At 38.4% G+C, this 23,128-nt stretch overlaps 1 protein-coding gene across 1 annotated transcript; it reads right to left on the minus strand.

Annotated features, from left to right (window-relative positions):
* Nucleotides 1-517: 517 nt before the first annotated feature.
* Ndufa5 (NADH:ubiquinone oxidoreductase subunit A5) lies at nt 518-22,796 on the minus strand. Its single transcript, XM_004658599.2, has 5 exons — nt 22,685-22,796; nt 22,382-22,426; nt 15,122-15,238; nt 1,417-1,482; nt 518-744 (listed from the first exon to the last, which is right to left on the minus strand). Exons 1-5 carry the CDS (start codon nt 22,703-22,705, stop codon nt 643-645), a joined length of 351 nt encoding a protein of 116 aa, XP_004658656.1. The 5' UTR covers nt 22,706-22,796; the 3' UTR covers nt 518-642.
* Nucleotides 22,797-23,128: the final 332 nt, after the last annotated feature.

The following is a 23,128-nucleotide window of genomic DNA, read 5'->3' on the forward strand; positions in this document are numbered from 1 at the left end:
AAACATGCTAATTCAAATACAGCCTAAATGGCAATAACAGATTTGATAATCAATATATAAATACATATTTAAATTTTATTTCATACAGAAGAACAGAGGTTTAACTGAAATTTAAAATTTTATCAGAAAGTTTTCCATTTTTCTCAGCTGAACATAATTCACATGCATGAGTTCCAAATGATCAATACTGTTTTATTAACACACTGGACACTACTATAGACACTTCACCTTTCCATCATGACCACTGCATCTGTAGGAATGTTTTGTTGTTGTTTTTAATCTTATTTATTTAATTTGCAAGCAGACAGAGAGGGAGAAAGAGAAAAAGAACTTGGGCACACTGGGACCTCTAGCTGCTGCAAACTCCAGATACATGTGACACCTTGTGCCTTAACTATGGAGCCACCTCTCCAGCCCTGTAGGAGTGTTTTTAGTTTTCAATCTTCCAACAAACTTTTTCTCCACATAAATGTTATTTTTGAAAGAATCTTAAGTGAATACTATGCAAATCAAAAACTCTCACAATACCTTTCTCATTTATTAGCCTTCTTGTATAAGATGTCAGTAATAGGACACATTTTAAACAAAAAACACTGAATTTCATCTGTTTCTCATCAACCCATAAGAGACATGCAGTTATGATTAGATCGGCCATTTCCACTGGTTGGCAGGAGGCTCTTCTACAAGCGGCTCCCATGGTTTCCACTGCAACATTTTTCTTGCCAGACTTAGTTCTTTCTCAGCCTATTAGTAAAAGAATTTTAAGAGATTGTATGGTTACTCAACAGGTATATTAGAGCTAATAAACCAAATTTATCAAATAGAGCTACTACATTCAAACTCAGATTTATTCTATCATCAAGTACTGAGAATTATATAATTGAATTACCTTAATTCTCACAGTTATAGTCAGAAGAAAGTGTCCTTTGGCTGAAATCTGCCACAATTAATGTTCAACACTTTAATTAATGAGCTTTAAATCCTGTTTCACCAACTCAGGTTTAAAAGTATGTGCCCTCATATATATGTCATTCAAACTTGCTGTACCACAACCCACAGTAAAAGTATGCATCTGGGCTGAAGAGACTGCTTAGCGGTTAAGACGCTTGCCTGCAAAGCCTAGGAACTCATATTCAAATCTCCAGGTCCCTTCATAGCCAGGCACACAGTGACATAAGTGCACAATGTCGCACATGCACCACAAGGGGGCACATGCATCTGGAGTTTGCAGCAGGCTGAAGGTCCTGGTATGCCCATTCTCTCTCTCTCTCAAAACAAAAAAAAAAGCATCCTCATGTATATCACTGTCATCCAAACTTATTTTAACCACTCATAGAAAACCAAACATACATAAGGCTACATTCCAGGACCACCATTAAAATGATTAAGCATAGACAGGTGCAGCTTTCTCTTTACCTGAAGAATCACTTCTTCTAGTTGGCCACCCTGAAGTTGATCTTCTAGTTTTTTAACATCTGGTTCCTATAATTTCAAATGGAGGTTTTAGAAAAAAAAAATTAACACAGGAGTATAATATCTGTATGTTTCAATATTTTTTACATTGTGTTCTACCTTTGTACCAAAAATTTCATATAACCAGTTCAGGACACATGCTTAAATTCAGCCTTTAAGAAATACTTACAAGATTTGCTTATAAAAGATTTGCATACTGAGAAACCATTCTGTTACTGGCAATGAGAAACACATTATTAAGGGCTACAAATTTAAAAAAAAAAAAAGTTTGATGATAACTGAAATAGCAGAGAAAAGGTTTTAAGTATTCATAAGTAAAGTACTAACAGCAAACTGACAATGATTATGAGAGAATATTAAGAAGTTATACATGGGCTATATTAAGAAGTTAGAAATGGTTAAGTACTTAAGGTGCTTGCCTGCAAAGGTTCAACTTGCCAAGACCCATGTAAGCCAGACACACAGGTGACAAAAGTATCTGGAGTTCGTTTGCAGTGGCTGGATGCCCTGGCATGCCCATTCTCTGTCTTCCTCTCAATTTCTCTCAAATAAATAAATAGAAATTTTAAAAAAGAAGCTGGACAATATGTAATACAAATACAGGATTTCTCCTTTTAAGAAAGGAAATGTCCAGTATGTTTCAAGATTACTAAAGGTAATGATGAAATGGGGATAAATGAACAGAGGTCAACAAAGTAACCCAGAGAAAGAATCAAAGGCACATTTGAACAGATTTGCTTTATGAAAAGGAGGTCAAGTTCTTGCACTGTTGTATAACAGATCCCTCCAAACTGAAATCTTCTCTCCTGAAGAGAAAGGACACTGTGATTCAGGAAGTCAAGTCTGACAGACCTAAACCTAAGGTCTACAACCACTCTCTAAGGTTATGTTAATTAGAAACTGAAACATTCCTCCCTGGGAATGAAGCAAGAAGAAAGTTTCAGAGACTCAGGAAGTCAACAAGTCTTGCAAAGGGTTGCAAGACCCCACCCTAAGACTACACAAGGAAGAGACAACTGCTTGGAGAGAGGAGACTCTGACTGAGCTGCAAGCGGCACAGTGTTCCAGAGATGGGCTCTTTGGTAATACAGCTGCCTTTAAGTAGAGATGGGCTGAGACTTCTCTGGTGCAGCTGCATTTGAAGTCATTTATTGCTCTTGTAAGGAGCCCTTACACTGCTCTGTAAGTAACCCCAATAAACTGATCAGTTCACCAAAACTGCCATTTGGTCTGTCATCTGTGCCCTGTCTTGGGAGAAGATGTGTGTTCATGTCACCGCAGGTTTCCTATTATAACTGTGATTGAAAAAAAATATATATATACAAGCCCATTTTCCCCTAGTAATTCATGAAAATGAAGCTGATGCTAAGTCTGTATATTATATCCAGAATTGGCAAGTTGTGAAAAAAGTTAAAAATAAAGCTGCATTGTAGCACATATATTTAAGGAATGAATTTTCTTTGTACAATAATTTGCTATGCCAATGATAATAATAATGATGATGAACAAAGAAGAAATAATCATTTGCTGCATGTGTGGTTAAAAAAAAAAACACTGAAAGTTGAACTAGTTTACTGAGTTACTGTAACATTTAATTGTTGAAAAGCTAAAACTTATCTTCATCAGCAGATGAAAAAAAAAAATCCCAAAGAAGGAACTGTCCAGAAAGGATTCAAAGGAACAATAAGAAGAAAGACAGTTTAGGCTGAAACAAAGTAAAATGGAATTCACTGTTAAGGTGTGGCCTGACTATAAAAATGACTGATATGCAAATTGCTAATCTTATTTGTTCACTTACCCCTCCACTTGGCTATAAAAATTATAAAATGTTTTAAAAAATCTCAGATGGGGCCAGAACTTCTTTGCTTGAGCTTTTTGGCTCCCATGAAATAAACTCCACTTTCATTCATACAGGCATTAGAGTAATCTTTCCAGAGAATTCCTACATCATCTCTGGAGGCCCCAATGAGATTTTCCTTCACCTCAACCCAGTTGGTCAGGACTGTTGCTCCTGGGCCTCTCAGCCTGCCCCAAAGGTTCCTGGAACTGGGAAGCACACACCCCAACAAGGCGTGCCCTTCCAGGTGGCCCAAGTAGTCTGTGAAATCCTGAACCAGAGTTCCTGAGTGGAAGGAGACAAAGCTAAGTCAGACATCCTGACCACATACGAATTCCCCAGAGAAATTTTAATTATGACGAGTCAGATCCAGAGAAGCCAGCATGGACTAATCCCTGCAAGGAGAATCCTGGAGCCGATGCTGCTCAGAGGAGAAAGCCCTTTTTCATCCAGGTGGATTGATGGTATTCCAGTCTCAGTAACTAACTACATGAGGACCAATGTTGCTCAGGTCTCTGTAACTAGCTCAATCAGGGTTATGAGTTGGATTAGATAAGAAAAGTTGTTTAAACTCTGAATGAATGAATAAGTGAATAACTGAATGAATGAAGGGAGATGGCCATCTGGAGTCTGTATAAAAAGTGCACTTGAGGACTTCCGGTTAAGATGGCGGCGTAGGTACCACGCCAAAGCAGCCTGGGGGGAAAAAGACCAAAAAAAACTCAGCAAAATACACACTTTTACTAAAAAGTGAGGTGTATAGGAAATTGAGGCGGCAGCGGAGAAGTGGAAGAGTTATAGAGCATCCAGAGCCTGCACAGGCGGGAACAGCGGCTCCGGGACGGCTCGGCCACCAAAAGAAAGACCAAAAGAAAGAGAGAAGAGACACAAATTAATAAAATCAGAGATGAACAAGGTAACATCACAACAGATTCCAGAGAAATTCAAAAAATCATAGGGACATACTATAAAAGCATATACTCCACAAAGTATGAAAATCTGAAAGAAATGGATGATTTCCTTGATCTATATGACCTACCTAAATTAAATCAAAATGAGATTAATCACTTAAATAGACCTATAACAAACATGGAGATCCAAGCAGTTATCAATAATCTCCCAACTAAAAAAAGCCCAGGCCCGGATGGATTCACTGCTGAATTTTACCAGACTTTTAAGGAAGAGCTAACACCATTGCTTCTTAAGCTTTTCCAGGAAATAGAAAAAGAAGGAATCCTACCAAACTCCTTCTATGAGGCCAGCATCACCCTGATACCAAAACCAGGCAAAGATAGAACAAAAAAAGAAAATTACAGACCAATCTCCCTCATGAACATAGATGCAAAAATTCTCAACAAAATATTGGCAAACAGAATACAAGAGTATATCAAAAAGATCATTCACCCTGACCAAGTAGGCTTTATCCCAGAGATGCAGGGATGGTTCAACATACGCAAATCTATAAATGTAATACATTACATAAATGGGTTGAAGGACAAAAATCACATGATCATCTCATTAGATGCAGAGAAAGCATTTGACAAAATCCAACATCCCTTCATGATAAAAGTCCTACAGAGACTGGGAATAGAAGGAACATATCTCAATATAATAAAGGCTATTTATGACAAGCCTACAGCCAACATATTACTAAATGGGGAAAAACTGGAAGCTTTTCCACTAAAATCAGGAACAAGACAAGGGTGTCCACTGTCTCCACTTCTATTTAATATAGTTTTGGAAGTCTTAGCCATAGCAATAAGGCAAGAGACACACATAAAAGGGATACAAATTGGAAAGGAAGAAATCAAGTTATCATTATTTGCAGATGACATGATTCTATACATAAAGGACCCTAAAGACTCTACTAGCAAGCTGTTAGAGCTGATCAAAACCTATAGCAATGTAGCAGGATACAAAATAAATACACAGAAATCAGTAGCCTTCGTATATGCTAACAACAAACACACAGAGGATGAAATCAGAGAATCACTCCCATTCACAATTGCATCAAAAAAAATAAAATACTTTGGAATAAACCTAACTAAGGAAGTAAAGAATCTATACAATGAGAACTTTAAAACACTCAAGCGAGAAATTGCAGAAGACACTAGAAAGTGGAGAAACATCCCTTGTTCCTGGCTTGGAAGAATCAATATCATGAAAATGGCAATCTTACCTAAAGCAATCTACACATTTAATGCAATCCCTATCAAAATTCCAAAGGCTTTCTTCATGGAAATAGAAAAAACAATCCAAAAATTCATTTGGAATCATAAAAAACCTCGAATATCTAAAATAATACTGAGCAACAAAAAAGAGGCTGGTGGTATCACCATACCTGATTTTAACCTATACTACAGAGCCATAGTAACAAAAACAGCATGGTACTGGCACAAAAACAGACATGTAGATCAGTGGAACAGAATAGAGGACCCAGATGTAAGCCCAAGTAGCTATAGCCACCTGATATTCGATAAAAATGTCAAAAATACTCATTGGAGAAGAGACAGCCTCTTCAGCAAATGGTGTTTTGAAAACTGGATAAATATCTGCAGAAGGATGAAAATAGATTCTTCTCTCTCGCCATGCACAAGAATTAAGTCCAAATGGATTAAAGACCTTAACATCAGACCGGAAACTTTGAAACTGCTAGAGGAAAAAGTAGGGGAAACCCTTCAACATATTGGTCTTGGCAAAGACTTTCTGAATACAACCCCAATTGCTCAGGCAATAAAACCACAGATTAACCACTGGGACCTAATGAAATTACAAAGATTTTGCACCGCAAAGGACACAGTGAAAAAAGCAAAGAGGCAACCTACAGAATGGGAAAAAATCTTCGCCAGCTATATATCTGATAGAGGATTAATATCTAGGATATACAAAGAACTCAAAAAGTTAACTAATAAGGAATCAAACAAGCCAATCAAAAAATGGGCTATGGAGCTAAATAGAGAGTTCTCAAAGGAAGAAATACGAATGGCATATAAGCACCTAAAAAAATGTTCTACGTCACTAGTCATCAGGGAAATGCAGATTAAAACTACATTGAGATTCCATCTCACTCCTGTCAGATTGGCCACCATCATGAAAACAAATGATCATAAATGTTGGAGGGGATGTGGAAAAAAAGGAACCCTTCTGCACTGCTGGTGGGAATGCAATCTGGTCCAGCCATTGTGGAAAACAGTGTGGAGATTCCTAAAGCAGCTAGAGATTGATCTACCATATGACCCAGCTATAGCACTCCTAGGCATATATCCAAAGGACTCATCTCATTTCCTTAGAAGTACATGCTCAACCATGTTTATTGCTGCTCAATTTATAATAGCTGGGAAATGGAACCAGCCTAGATGTCCCTCAACAGATGAGTGGATAATGAAGATGTGGTACATTTATACAATGGAGTTCTACTCAGCGGTAAAGAAAAATGAAGTTATGAAATTTGCAGAAAAATGGATGGACCTGGAAAGTATTATACTAAGTCAGGTAACCCAGGCCCAGAAAGCCAAGCGCCACATGTTCTCCCTCATATGGGGATCCTAGCTACAGATGACTGGGCTTCTGTGTGAGAATGAAAATACTTAGTAGCAGAGGCCAGTAAGTTGAAAAGGAGACATAAAGGGTGGAGAAAGGAAGGGAGGAGGATACTTAATAGGTTGTTATTGTATATATGTAATTACAATGATTGTAATGGGGAGGTAATATGATTGAGAATGGAATTTCAAACGGGAAAGTGTGGGGGTGGGGAGGGAGGGAATTACCATGGGATATATTTTATAATCATGGAAAATGTTAATAAAAATTTAAAAAATAAATAAAAAAAAAAGTGCACTTGATAAGAATGTGTATATGTACAAGTATGCATGTGGCTCACAACCTCAAGGCTGCAGGATGACTTCTGTCCTGAGCAGGGCATGCTCAGGAAGGCATTGTGTTTGTATCTGTTCTGCAGCACTAACACAATGGAAAACTCATTGTGGGGGAAGTCCTCCACCAAGCCCAGTGACCTAAACTGCATGGTGAAAAACAAACCATACTTCAGAAGGGCATATTCAGGGGGTTATCATATTAAGATGACAACAGAAAAATTAAAGACCTCTGGAAATTAGGAAGGCCAGCTTTTAGTGTTAAATGGCCCCCAAAGGAAATACTAAAAGTAATGAAGATTACAGGCAGGGAAAATTCAAGATTCTCCTACACTTAAAAAGTTAAGAGTAAAGTGGTAAAATCAGGGACTTGTCTTGTAGCCCTGAGAGAAATCCAACTCTCCCTGGTAGAAAAACTGGCTAGCAAAACTTAAAATTGGTTAAACTGAACGCCGCAGAAAGGGGAGTAAAGGGACATAATGTCTGGGCTACTGGAAAATTCTGCCACTCCAGGGCCTGACACTGAGGAAGAGATTAAATGATGGAAAATACAAACCAAGGTAAAAGTCTCACTATAAGGTTTTACAAATGCTTCTGAGCTAAACAAATGTGACGAAGTCACTCAAGCCCTAAAGCCAACAGTATACCTACCAGAAGAGGAGGGAAAGCTCCTCCAGACTTGCAGGGAAGGGCTATGCTGTCCAGCTGTGTTCCCCAGGCACAAAAGGTCAATTAGGAATAGCTAAATTCTGAGGCCAATGCCAGGCAAATGCTAGAAACCTGGAGAAACTCGTCTGTCTTGCTCTCATGCTATGGCTGGGCAGCTCTCCAAGGCAAAATGGACAAAATGGAAGACTACACATGAGCAGGCACCTGCACTGCAATGCATCAGTGCTTCCAAAGCCGACAGGGTTTGATCTACATGATGGCCAGATGGCCCTGGAATAGGAGGGGAACCTGACACACAAGTCTCATTGTTGGACAGGGAGACAAGGCACAAACCTCTCTGGGCTTATGACACCCCCAGGGAAATCCTTGATGACTCTGTTTTCCTGGCTTACCTGCCTTGCAGAGCCAGGGGAGCTTACAGGCACAGGAAATCAGAGGGTCCTAGTCCCGATATGATGATGGGTGAGTCCCAAACTGCTGTAGACACAGGGGAACTTACAAGAAATGTGTAACTCTTTGAAGTTTACTTTATTTCTCTATGCTTCTATGGAACTGCTAACAGACCACAGCCCCAAGGTTTGAGTTTCGATGAAAAAGCACTCAATACTGAGTCAAAAGATTTTGTTTGTCAAGAAATTTCTAAGACTTCTAATAATGTTCTAATCTGCTTTCATATTTTTAAAATATGTGTTTCAAAAAGCTGATAAAAGGAGGTTCCAAAAATCTGTATGTACATTCTAAGTAAATAATATAAGTCAAATGTGATCTACTCTTTTATAAAAGATTATTTGAAAGAATCTTTTGAGGACAATAAACACCTAAATGGTCATATTAAAATGTCTTGTGATAAGGATAATAAAAGTTTGACTGATAAGTATAATGAGATAAACTAGATAAAAGGATAAACTGAAAAAAAAACTTTAAATGTTGGGTATTAAATGTTTGATAAAAGAGATCGCTATAAAATGGTTACACAAATTGTAAGGTAAAAGTATGTAGATGAAGGTATGAGTAAACCTAAACAGAAGGCTTTAAGACAAAGTTGATTAATTCTTAAAGTGCTTGATTACAGACTACCTGAGATTAAGGTGACTATTAGCTCAGAGCTTATATCAGACTAACAAAAGACAGCCCTAGCTGGTTGCAGGACATTATTTCAGGTTGTAAATTTAAAACTTTTAAGTTAATGATGTTAATCTGGTCATAATAATAGTTATGAGGTTGTAAAAAACTGGCTTTAAAGTTCTCCACCAAGTTTGCTATGTTCCTCTATTGTCAACCTTTTAATATTTAATAAAGTTATTATATCTTAAAAAAAAAATCACTGTAACCTTAAGATGGTTCCTGTCTTGTTCAAGTTGTTTTACTGGGTTATTATCACTGAGATTACTGTTTAAATCTTATAAACGGTGATTTTGTCCTTGTAACTTTGTTCTTAGGAAAACTGGGGAAACGTTCTATCCTAGGAAAGCCTACATTATACAAACATGTTAATATAGTTTGTCTAAGCTTCATATATTCTACCAGTCATAAATACTGCTTTGTGTTAAACTTAAAAGTGGTTGAATGGGGCTGGAGAGATGGTTTAGCAGTTAAGACACTTGCCTGTAAAGCCAAAGGACCCAGGTTCAATTCCCAGGACCATGTAAGCCAGATGCACAAGAGGTGCATGCATCTGGAGTTCGGTTGCAGTGGGTGGAGGCCCTGGAGCATGCCCATTCTCTCTCTGTCTCTCTTCTCTCTCTGTGTGTGCTTGCAAATAAATTTTAAAAATAAAATAATAACAAAAAATGTAGCCGGGTGTGGTGGTGCACACCTTTAATCCCAGCACTCAGGAGGCAGAGGTAGGAGGATCGCCATGACTTCAAGGTCACCTTGAAATGATACAGTGAATTCCAGTTTGGCCTACACTAGAGTGAGACCCTACCTTGAAAAACCAAAATATATATATATTTATTTATTTATATATATGTGTGTGTGTATATGTATGTATGTGTATATATATATGTATATGCATATATATATATATTTTAAATGGTTCAATGATTAAAGGCACTTGACGTCTATCATAATGTCTCTAAAATAGATTAAAATGAGACTATTTTAGCTCAAAAATGACCAGGCTTGGCTTTATTCTTAAGCTGTGTATAATCAGTCAAGCTTTTACTTAAGTAACTGTCTCATTTCTGGTACCTTAAGTTCATTGCTTATAGATATATTAATACTTAAGACATGTTCCCTGCTCTAGAAAAATGACCTTAAAATCTGCTGTTCTGCTTCCAGTTTGTGGGATAATTGGTACCTACACAGGTATTCAGACTAGCCAAAGTTTTTTTCAAACACAGATACCAAGTTTTTATACTGTCTTGCCTTTTCCTGACATACAGTTTCTAGATCAAATCAGCTGAATTAAATTGTAAATAAAATATTGTTTCCAGGACTGCTAACATGTTTTGCCTATACTTATAACTGACAGGTACTTCAAAGAAAAAATGTGTATGTTTTCTATGTTCCAGATATAGCTTACACTGTCACCTGACAGCTAAACTTAAATGCTAACCAGAACGATTTTGGAAAATTATATCATTCTCTGACCAGATTTGCTTTGCTAAACAGATATGTTCTACACCTCTTTAACAGAATCTGTTTTGCTAATCAGATATGTACATTCTCTCTGAGTGATTAATAACCGTATGTAAAAGCCAAGGTCAACTGGAAACATCGGAGTTAAAAGGACAACCAAGCCGGGCATGGTGGCACACACCTTTAATCCTAGCACTTGGGAGGCAGAGGTAGATGGATTGCTGGGAGTTTGAGGCCACCCTGAGACTACACAGTGAATTCCAGGTCAGCCTTAGGTAGAGTGAGACCCTACCTCGAAAAAAAAATAATAATAATAAGGACAACCAATATTTTGGTTCCTGCTCCCAGGTCAGAAAGCCACAGAAGATGATGGGACACTTACTAACTTCTAGCCTCTTGATAAATTACCTGTCTTCTTGATCAGGAAAGATACCAAGACCTGGAGATGGACTCCAAATCAATGTATCTGCAACAAAGGAGTCACATGGGAGGAATATGAGTCCCCAAGGCTTCCTAAAAGAGAGAGGGCCACTTGATCAGCATGGCCTTGACTTACCTTAGCAAGTGACAATGTTGAGAGTCATAGAACTCCTCACAGGTCCCTAAAGTCTCTCCTACAGAACCATGAATGACCCCAAAACATAATACATAATTCTGACTGCCTACATGGTCTTAAACAACCAGTAAAAAAAATATACATATATATATATATATATGTATATATATATATATATATATATATATATATAAAATATATATATATATATATATATATATATAAAAGATATAATATAAACCAAGATTCAGACAAACAGATTGCCCTGCCTGATGCTGGCTTACAGTACCAAACTATTAACTCATGTCTTCAGCCTCTGCCTGGCCCTGATTAGTCAGCCACTGTATACCTTTAAATCAAAGATCCAAAATTGTCCTCATTGATTATGTTTACCTGATAATTATTGATTTGTATTAGTCCAACCTCTCCTTGATATGTCTTATTAAAAAGAGGTGGTGCAGCCAGGCGTGGTGGCGCATGCCTTTAATCCCAGCACTCAGGAGGCAGAGGTAGGATTACTGTTAGTTCAAGGCCACCCTGAGAATACATAGTGAATTGCAGGTCAGCCTGAGCTAGAGTGAGACTCTACCTTGAAAACAAACAACAAAAAAAAAAAGAGGTGGTGCATCGCTAAGAACAGATCTCAGAGCCTTAAAGTACATTTAGTGCAAATCTAGAGCTAAGCCCTAAGATATAAAAATAATTTACAATTCTGGCTGTTAGTACTTGCTAATGTTGGTGGTGCTGGTTATTTGATGGTATCTCTTTGCTTAGATTTATAGAGGTAAGCCAGATTCTCCTGTCAATGATGATAGTCCCTTAAAATTTGTAAGAGGGAACATACATATCCTTAGAAATTGGGCTCATACACATCAGCCAAAAGATAAACTCAACACACCAAAGTTAAGAAGACAGTGCCCTCAACCAAGTCAAGGGGACCCAGTGGGTCTCCTAAAAGTCAAGCTCTGGAGGACATCTGCCCCTGCCAAAAAGACTGTGGTCCGACTCCAGTCACAATCTCAAAAAGTGGTCCACACATGACAGAAGCCTGAGGACTTCAATGTGAGATGCTAAAAAAAAAAAAAAAAAAAAAAAAAAAAAACTCATGGGACCCATAAAAAACTTTCATTCCAAGAGTTTTATGTCTCTCACCCCTGAACAGATACAGTTCTTTACTAGTACCTCACATTACATCCTTTTGCTTCCATAAGAGTATCTGCTTCTTTCTGAAAAATGTGGTATGACCAACCCCACCGCCCCACCCAAATACAAGAATGTCCTGTGCTCTCCTCACAACAGAATTAGTCACAGCCACTCCTGCTGACTAATCTTGTTCAATAAAGCCCTCCTGGCTCTTTTTCTTTGGTTTTATTTTATTATAATTCTTTTGTGTTGCTATCCATATTTCCAAGAACAATAATCATAAGCCAGTTCCTTCTGTGGAAAATTAAATACAAGATTTAATGGCAACAAACTTAGTGTTCCCAATGACAACTGACACATGCTTGGGCCTTAAGGTCATGCTTACCCAAGACTTTGGAAGTCTTACAGCTAATATACCCCAGACCTTGGGCCCAGGTAGACTACATGGGGACACTGGCTAGATTTTTTAATGGCGCCTCTCATAATAATTATGCTAGGACCTATGTTAAAATCTTATGTTCTAAATAAATGGTTGGTCCTGGTTCTTTCAATCTAGGATAAAAGTAATTAAAATACAGGTGATACGCCAGGTATACCACATTATATACAAAACCACAAGGTGTTATGATGATAAAGAGGAGGGAATATGGTAGAAAAGAAGCTAAAAGTTGAACTGACTCACTAAGTTACTGTAAGAGTTATTTGCTGAGGAGCTAAAATTTATCTTTGTCAGCAGATGGAAAAAAGTCCCAAAGAAGGAAATGTCTAGAAAGGACCCAAAAGGATTATAAGGAAAGACAGTTTAAACTAAAATAAAGTAAAGTGGAATTCAATGTTAGGGTGGCCTGACTACAGAAATTATTGGTAAGCAAACTGCCACATTTTGTTTGTTCACTTACCCCTCCACTTGGCTATGAAAACTATAAAATGGAAATCAAACCTCAGTTTGGGGCCAGAACTTCTTTGGAGGGCTACCTCCAGCTTTCTGGCCCCCATGAAATAAACTTCTCTACTTTCACTCATACTAGCACTGCAGTGATCTTTCCAGAGAATTTCCACAACACATGTAAAATAATTCAAGTTTATGAACAATCTTTGACAATTATATAAAGTCCATGATGTAACTGCTATATGTGTGTGAAAATTTAATATTCTAATATAGTTTGGCATGCAGAGAAAACAGCAGTAATCTATTTTTCTGTCTAATACCTTTGATCTAAAACTTATAAAATGCTCATGTTTCCTTGGATGCCTTAATAAAATATCACAGACTAGATACACTAATAATCACAAATTTCTTCTAAGCCTGTAATCTCAGCTACTCAGTGGGGAGGCTGAAGCAGGAGGATTTCAAATTTGCAACTTGACTGGGCTACAGAGTAAGTCTAACAAGCAATTTACTTGAATCCTGTCTCAAAAGAAAAAAATCAAAAATGACTGAAGTGATAGAGCACTTGCCCAGCATATGTGCCACCATAAAAGTTAAAACAACAACAAAAGCAGCAGAATCTGCTTACAGTTTTAGGGATTAGATGTCCAAAACCAAAGGGACAGCAGTTTAGGGAGGTGACTTTCCCTGAAATCTGACAGCTACCTTCTGGCTATTTGACACTATGCCCTTTTCTTGTGTGTATTCATGACAAAAGCAAGCAAGAGCTACCCAATGACTTTTTATAAGATGCTAACCCTACAGGATTAGCATCTTATCCTTATGGCTTCATTTAACCTTAAGTATGTCCACAGAGGACCACTTGTAAATAAAGTAATATTGTGGATTATACCTTCAACACAGGATTTTTAGAGATAACTTATTCAGTCTCAGCATAACAATGTTCAACATAATTTTTGGTCGTTAAGAAAAATTAATTTGATCTTATTAATTATTCAAAAAGGTGTTTTTTATTCCTCACTTTTCTTTCTCTTTTAACTTTTTTTTTAGCATGGTATTATGAATTGAACCTAGTGCTACATACATGCTAGGCAATTGCTTGTGCACACTATCTAGACCCCAGCTCTTTTCTTATTTTTTATTTTAAGAGAAAGTCTCACTGGGGGCTGGAGAGATGGCTTAGCAGTTAAGACGCTTGCCTGCAAAGCCAAAGGACCTTGGTTCAATTGCCCAGTACCCACGTAAGCCAGATGCACAAGTTGGCACATGCATCTGAAGTTTGTTTGCCATGGCTGGAAGCCCTGGTGCACCCATTCTTTCTCTCTCTCTTACTCTGCCTCTTTCCCTCTCTCAAATAAGTAAATAAAAATAAAATACACACACACACACACACACACACACACACACACATACACACAGGTTCACCCATTTTTTCTCTCTCTCACTCTGCCTCTTTCCCTCTCTCAAATAAGTAAATAAAAATAAAATACACACACACACACACACACACACACATACACACACACACACACACACACACACATACATACATACATACATATATGGAGAGAGAGAGAGAGGGAGAAAGTCTCACTAAGTTACCCAGACTGAGAGTGAACTTGTTCTTAGACCTGGAATTTGTGATCAGTTTCCACAGCACATATGAATTATAGGTCTACACTACCAGGCCCAACAGCAGCAGCATACTATGTCAAATAATTCTTTTTAACCATTTCCTTTGACACACATTTCTTTTGTGGTTATTTGACTTTCATTCTTCTCCACTCTCATCAGAGAGGATATCAAGGTTGATGTATCTATAGCTAGAGACAACAGATGAATAAGAAGTAGACAAGGAATAGAGGTAAAGTACAGCCATAATGTCACCTCAGAGCAGGAAACTGATATTATCCTGTACTCTAGCTGTGATTTGCATTGGGAAAGAAGTCAAAAAACAAGTTTGCTGAACAAAAGAAAAAAGATGGAAGAAAAGCACAGAAGGAAAGAAAATATAAGTATAGCATATGTAAAAAAGCAAACATTTTTTATTAAATATTACACTGAGTATATAAAGATATAAAAGTGATTTAGCTACTTACCGCTCTAACCATAGCCAGCTTCTCATTTGTAATCTGCTCTGTGTATTTCCTGTATGCTGCATTTTTAGGAATTTGATCAAGAATATCAAGAATCTTTGTGTACAATATTCTGAGTCTCTGAAAGGACAAACAATACAAATTTCAGTGGGTTAAAACATCACCACAGATTACAGAGAACACTTTAAGTATGTCACAAGTAAAAAATGAAACAAATATTTGGTTTTAACTCCACTTTGCTGCTGTTTCTCATGTCTATGCACTGTCCCCATGTCCCCTTACAGCTTTAACTGTGATACTGTGACTTGTATTTTTAAAAAAAGCTTTACATATAGGCATCAAAGTATAGTTACAAGCAGAATTAAAACTTAACATTGCTAGTGACCTTTCTTGAAAACCAAATCATTTGTTAAATCAGCATTGCTCTACTTGAGGTCCTAAGTACCATAAAATCTGTATTTTTCTTTTTCATATAAGAATATCTGTAGAATTTTTAAATCTAAGCATTAGGTCAGCAATGATAAAATTTAACTGGATAGTTATAATAGTGCTTTTGCTTACAACTATAATTGTGTTGATACAACATATCCAAGTTCCACCAAAGGCACAACAGAAGTAGCATCAAGAGAAAATCAGGCATAGTGGAATATACCTGTTAATCCCAGCACTCAGGAGACTGAGGCAGGAGGACTGCTACAAAATTGAGGCCAGCCTCGCCTATTTAGTGCCAGGTCAGCCAGAACTAGAGTGAGATTCATAGATTCATCAGGTTTTGTTTTTTTTTTTTTCTTTTTGGTTTTTCAAGATACGGACTCGCTTTAGCTCAGGCCGACCTGGAATTCACTATGTAGTCTCGGGGTAGCCTCCAACTCATAGTGATTCTCCTACTCTGTCTCTCAAGTGCTGGAATTAAAGGCATGCGCCACCATGCCCAGCTTAGAGAGAGATCCAAACCAAACCAAAAGAAGATACCCTCCTCTTAAAAAAAAAAAAAAAAAAGATAACCTGATGCACTCTATAGAGTAGAGTAAAACCTACTTATAATATGCACAACTGTCAGTTAACCTACATGGCAAACAGCTGTTTGGCAGATCCTAACTCACAACAGCTGGTGAGCAGTATATATAAACATCCTTTGTACTGAGGAATTTATTATTTTTTAAATTTTATTTGTTTCTTTGTAGTACTGAGATTGAACCCAAGATCATGTGCATTCTAGGCAAGCAAACTGAGCTACACCCAAGGCTCAAATTTTGTTTCTCTCATGTATATACACATACTTATTCATATTCAGACAAACAGATCTTAAAAAGTTTTAGTCATTATTTACTTATACATCTGAATATTACATTCTTAATAGGGTATTTTACATGATATGGGTTGAGTATTTCATCTGAAATGCTTTGGACCAGAAGTGTCTCAAATTTCTGGTTTCTCTGGTTTTAGAATATTTGCATATACAGTTATCATCAGGGTGGGACTGAGGCCAAAACATAAATGTTCCACATATATCTTATGTGCGCGTGTGTGTATGTACATATATATGTGTGTGTGTATATGATACATACCATAAATCTTATGCATATAGACTGAAGGTAACTTTTTCTAATATTTTTAGCATTCCTGTGTTTTTCCTAGGACCCTCCACATGAAGTCAGCTGTGGAATTTTCCACTTGTGGCACAATACAGCACACAGAAACACTTTTTTTTAGTTGCAGTTCAGGTTTGGAACTTTCAAACTGAAAATACTCAACTTGTGCTAATGTGAATCTGGTCAGACAACAAGTAATTACAATTGGGCTGGGTTGTCTAGGCTCATTTCTTCCTAATTTTAGCCAAGGGGATGATGCAAAGTCCCGGCAAAGACACTTCAGTTCTACTTATTTATTTCCTACCCCTTTGGCAACCATTATATGAAGGCATGTTTTCCAGAGGCTCTAACAACCCTACCCAAGTTACCTTACATAATTCTTTTCATTATGCTCCATAAAAAACACCAAACCATCACAGTTTTCATCTGTGTCCATGTGGTTAGTATATACAGGCACAAAGAACATCTAATCACAGATAATCCCATCTCCCTAAAACACCTGCTACCAAAACTGCTGTATTCTTTCCTACATTTGAAAGAAAATAACTTAACAAAAACTAAATATTTAGACACCAAAAATTTCTAAACTCCTACTTTTATCTTCCTAGTACACAAGAGTTTTGTTGTGTTTTGTTTTGAAATACTTGTTTTCAGGCAACCCCTAAAGACTGGCCTTTTTTATGAGTGAGAGCAAGAAAGACAGCACAAGAGAGAATTGGCACACCAGCGCCTCCAGCCACTGCAACTAGCTACAGACTTGAGCACCACCTTGTGCACTTCATCACTGTGTGTATCTGGCTTACATGAAACCTGAGGAGTTGAACATGGGTCCTCAGGCTTTGCAGGGAAGCACCTCAACTGCTAAGCTATGTCCCCAGCCCTTAACTTTTTTTTTTTTTTCAGTTATTTGCAAGCAGAGAGAAACAGAAGAAAGGGGGAAGGCAAAGAGATAATGGGCACACCAGAGCCTCTAGCCACTGCAAAGGTATTCCAGATTCCTGTGCCACCCTGTGGTTGGCTTTATGTGGATACTGGGGAATTAAACCCAGGTTATTGGGCTTTGCAAGCAAGCACCTTAACCACTGTGCCATATCCCCAACCCTCACAAGTTGTTTTTTTTTTTTTAATTATTTGCAAGAAGAAAGGGAGAGGGAGAGAAAGAGTGGATGTGTCTGTGTCTCTTGCATTGCAAATGACTCCAGATGCATGCACTACTTTGTGCATCTGGCTTTATATGGGTACCATCAAGCTCTGTAAACAAGGCCTTTACCCACCAAACCATCTCTCCAGCCCCACATACAGGATTTTAGAAGGTATTTTAGTGCACAAAATTAAAACTTAATTAATGTTTATATTCTTAATTTTTACAAACCTTTCATTCTTATTCTCTCAAAGTTATATACATAATGCATATGTTCATTTTAAATATGTCATATTAACAAAGTATGGATCTGATTTAAATTTTTAACTCATCTTTCCTGATAAAAATGTAGTTACTCCAACAGAGATAGAGATTGAGAAACATGAATGATTACTATAGAACAATGGAGAGAATGTTCCAAAGAGGGTAGTCCAAAGTGGAATATTCTTACAGTCAAAGGAGACAGTCCTAGTCATTATGCAAAGCACAGACCAGGTTAGTCCACTCAAACAAGGTAGTTACCCTATGACTGACCATTTCAATAACTACAAGTACATGGCCACTTCTAACGGAACACTCATTGTTTCACTAAGAATGTGTTCCTCAGATCTGTCACCTATAAGACCATGCTACATGTGGCAGGATATAACAAAGATGCCCATGGATCCCATATTTTCTATTTCTCAGAGATTATGTAGGACACAGAAGAGAAAAATATAACATTCATAAAATAACAAATTGTAAGACAAGGGTGGAGAAAGATGTGAGCAGGGAGATACTACTAAAAAATAATCAAGTAGCAGCTGCTTGGATTCACACTCAGTTCACTGCTTACTTGCTCTAGATAAATTACTTCTACCCAGTTGCCTTTACTCATTTGTAAAATGTTGGCAATACTCGCTTGAGTGCTGGATCAGAGCAGCAGTTGGCACATATTAAGTCTCAGTAACTGTGAGTATCATATTAACATTTAATATCAAATTCAGCAGAGAACAGGAAGAGTGGTTCCTAAAATAGTTTGTATCTGAGATAGACCTAGACAAATGAAAGGAGTTAGAAACTTAAAGATGTTTGCTAAAGCAATTTACAAATAAAATAATATAGTAATGAATGGCAAAAAGTACCAAGAATGTAAGGAAAGTAGTACATAGTTTTATTTTCTTGAACTATGTTGTCCAATGTCCAGCTGCCAGTCAAATGGGCTATGGAGCACTGAGATGTATTATGAGTAAAATTATACCATGTAAAAAAGACTGTCAACTATTAATTTTATATTGATCATATATCGAATGGTAATGTCAGAACTTAACTTTAAAACAAACAAACAAAAAAAACCTTTTTCCTTTCCTTTGATACCATTGTCTCACTGTGTAGCTCAGGCTGCCAGAAAACTAAATCTTATCTCAGCTGCCTTAATGCTGGGGTTAAAAGCACATACAGTTTTCATATTCTCTTTATTAAGTGATTTTTATTACTTATTTATTTGAGAGCAACAGTGAGAAAGAGGCAGATAAAGAGAGAGAGGGAGAATGGGCGCACCAGGGCCTCCAGCCACTGCAAACAAACTCCAGATGTGTGCGCCCCCTTGTGCATCTGGCTAACGTGGGTCCTGGGGAATCAAGCCTTGAACCGGGGTCCTTAGGCTTCACAGGCAATCGCTTAACTGCTAAGCCATCTTTCCAGCCCAAAGTGATTTCTATAACACTTGAAATTATAATTAAACATGGATTATATTTGTGGTTTACATAATTTTATTAGACCACATTTGGCTAGACTAGAAGATACATGAAGAAGCATTTAGGAGACAAGATTGGAAAAATGTCAGATTGCCTTATTGTGTAGCCAATAAGACTTAAGAAAAAATATGAAGCTATATTTGTGTTTCAAGAAAACTACCTTGGTAGTTGAGTAAAAAAGGAACGAGAAACAAGCCAGAAAGGCAGTTATGAAGTTGTGATTCTTGAAACAAGAACAGGGCTTAAGCTGCAGCAATAACTGGGAATAGGAAAGTGGTCACAGAAAAGAATCAACATAATCCATTGTGAAAATGAACATGAAAGTAGGAAGGTCAGAGAAGTATCACATGATATCCAAATTCCTAACCTGGAGGGTAGAAAGATTCTGAGAAAGAAGCATGTCTGGTAATGGAAAACTGTGAGTTCTGTTCTACACAATAATGAGTCTACGTCATTATGAGCTCACAAAAAAAATGCAAGAGATTAATCTACTATTTACTGAATAGATGTCACATCCTGGTCAATACTCTTAATAGTGAACAAAACAATAAAGCAGTCAGACAACTGATAATATACATCAGTATAAATGGTCTATTAAATGGAGATCTGGAAAGCTTCTTACAAGGACCCTGAAATGGAAAGATACTGGAGTGTTTTAAGGAAAGGAATGGTATAGGATGACATGCTTTAGCAAACTATCAGTCAGTTGGCTAAAGAAAAAAGGAAGCAAAGGCAGTAAGAAAATTAATGCAATTACCACAGCAGAGGAGAGTGAAGGAGAAGAGAGTAAAAGCAGAGGCTGCGACAAGATGTATTCAAAATCTGGACACATTTAGAAGGTAGAAGCCAGAGGATTTCCTGAGGTAGGAAGGGAGAAGACTATCATTTTGTGGACTGGGAGATGGTTCAGTGGGTAAAAGTGGTTGCTGCACAAGTGTGATGACCTGAGTTCAGATCTTGAATCAGTACTTTCTTTCTTCTTGCAAAAATCCCAGAAGGAAGAAAAGGGGTTGAATTTATCTCCCGGTTCCAGAGGGTAGAAGCAAAGAAAGCAGGAGCAGGAAGCTGGCATTGCATGTCACATTAGCAGGGAAGAAGTAGACACAGAGATGAATGCTGAATACTAAGCTACCTTTCCCTTTTTTATACAGTCCAGCAACCAGAGTCATGGGATGGTATTGTCTACAGGGCAGAGTGTAGCCCTTCCACCCCAACTACCCTAATCTAGAAAATCTGTCAGAGATATGACTAGAAAATTGTTTACATGGTGATTTTAAGTTCTGTAACAATGACAACCACAGAATAATGATAATAGATCCATAGTACCCAAATAAAAACCAGACAATATAGTAACCTTCCTAAGGTGACAGGGAGACAGAGGCGTATGGACAATGAATAATAGAATGTGGAAGGGAAGGAACACACATTACACAGGCACACATTGAGATATTTTTTTAGCCGGGCGTGGTGGCACACGCCTTTAATCCCAGCACTCAGGAGGCAGAGGTAGGAGGACTGCCATGAGTTCAAGGCCACCCTGAGACGACAGAGCTAATTCCAGGTCAGCCTGGACCAGAGTGAGACCCTACCTCGAAAAACCAAAACAAAAAAATATTTTTTTTTTAAATCATTTCAAGGTTTTTTTTTTTTTCCCCACTTAAGGCAAAACAATGGAGTTGACATTACTGAGATGAACAGATTTAAAAGAACAGCAGGTTTTAGTGAGAAAAATCAGTAAACTCTGTTTTGATATATTAAGTCTGGGTTACCTGTCATACAAATGAAGATGTTCATAAGGTTATAAGATATACATGAACTTTATAAAAGAAGAGGTCAGTATTTGCTATGGAAATGCATGACGAAACTGAATAGGTGGTATTTAAAAGCCACTGGATTGTATCCATTCAACAAAAGAAGGCAAACCCCAATTTTAAAAAAAGGAGGGGTGCTCAAGACAGCTTAGCTGTTAAGACACTTGCCTGCAAAGCCAAATAACCCAGGACCCATGTAAGCCAGATGCAAAAGGTGGAGCATGCATCTGGACTTGTTTGCTCAAGGCCCTGGCATGCCCAATCTCTCTTTCTCCCCCTCCCTCACTCCCCCTCTCTCTCTAATAAATAAGAGTTTTAAAAAAATTGTAAGGTCCAAGAACTAAGTATTGAAATACTACAAAATGTAAAAATGGGAAAATCCTCCACAACAGTGAGAAAAGGGAAAAGGCCAGAAAAACAAAAAACAAAAAGACCTGAGAAGGCCTGATACCCAGAAAAATCTGTGAATATTTAAGGGACAGTAAGAAATCGATGACAGTTAAGTATGGATAACTTTTATAAGCTTAGCTATGAAGGAAAGGAGAAGAATGTCGTGATTATTACAGAAAGAAAAATTAAGGATTTTTTTTTTTCCCAGTAAATACTGCAGGAAGGGGACGATTCTTAGTGTGCTGCCTCTGGTAAGCGACTGTGTGGAATCTGCTACTCTTAAGCCAAACAGGGGGCGAGGGGTGGGAAAAAGCTGGAAAATGGGGATAAGGATTTGGGGAGCGCTCAGATTAGTCTGTGCACCATCTGTACCACTGAAGCCATGAGAATGCTAAGAAGAAAAGCAGTTCAATAAAGTCATGGCTAAGAAAATAAAGAGGGGGAGTGACATGGCATCCACGAAGCAGATATCGCTCCGTGGAGGAGCGGGCGCGATGGGGGGCTGGAAACATCTATCCACATTCCGTTAACCTTGCAACCAACAAGGTCGCGGAGTCTTCGTCCTCCCGGGCACGAAGGCTGACCATACGTACATCGTGTGGAGTGTCGCACACCGCCAATCCCACCAGCCCAGTGGTCTGTTCAAAGAAAACAAAAACAAAGCATGACCCATGTTTACTATGGTTTCCACGAGCGCACCGCGCCGGCCAAAGTACCCGGCCTCGGCCTCCATCCCGCGGGTTCGCAGCCCACCTTCTGCCCGTCAGAGGGCACAGCGCGCCCACGCAGCGCTGCCACGGGCGCCCCCGCTTACGGGCACCACCCACGGGGACCGGGGCCCGCGGCAGACTACTCCCCACGCTCTGAACGCCCACGGTGACCTCCGTCCGACTCACCTTCTTCAGTACGCCCGCCATGACAGTGCCGCGCAGCAGGCGGCGCGCGCAGCCCTCTGAGAACTTCGCTCAGACCCGCTCAATCGACCGACGAAGCCAACGCCGCGTCTCCTTGGAAACGACTTCGCCCCACCCACTCCCACTGGCCCGCCCACCGGAAGAGAAAGCCTAGCGCGTGCGCAGTACGTACACTCGCCTTGGAGTCAATAGCTGAGGTTTCCCTGATGAAAAAAACACCATGTACACAATCAGTGTAGTGTGTTCTGCTTACCCTGTCGGTAATTTCATAACTGTCCTTTCTCCATTTATTGGACTGAGAATGGAAGTGGACTGGGTATTTTCTAAAGCCCTTTGCAAAGGTTAATTCATAGCATAAGAGTGCCAGTATTCTCTATTTAAAAAAAAAAACAAAAAACAACTAGAACTGTCGTGGTGGTGCCACCT

The sequence above is a fragment of the Jaculus jaculus genome, chromosome 10 (assembly GCF_020740685.1).
Source record: "Jaculus jaculus isolate mJacJac1 chromosome 10, mJacJac1.mat.Y.cur, whole genome shotgun sequence".
Lineage (NCBI taxonomy): Eukaryota > Metazoa > Chordata > Mammalia > Rodentia > Dipodidae > Jaculus > Jaculus jaculus.

Bases quoted from the DNA above. Each gene is read 5' to 3' on its own strand.
- Ndufa5 (XM_004658599.2), bottom strand. From the start codon at position 22,705: ATGGCGGGCGTACTGAAGAAG. The intron at 15,239-22,381 runs GTACGTATGGTC...TTGTCCTTTCAG, and splicing joins TGTGCGACACTCCACACGAT to AGACTCAGAATATTGTACAC. The intron at 1,483-15,121 runs GTAAGTAGCTAA...TTGAAATTATAG, and splicing joins AGCTGGCTATGGTTAGAGCG to GAACCAGATGTTAAAAAACT.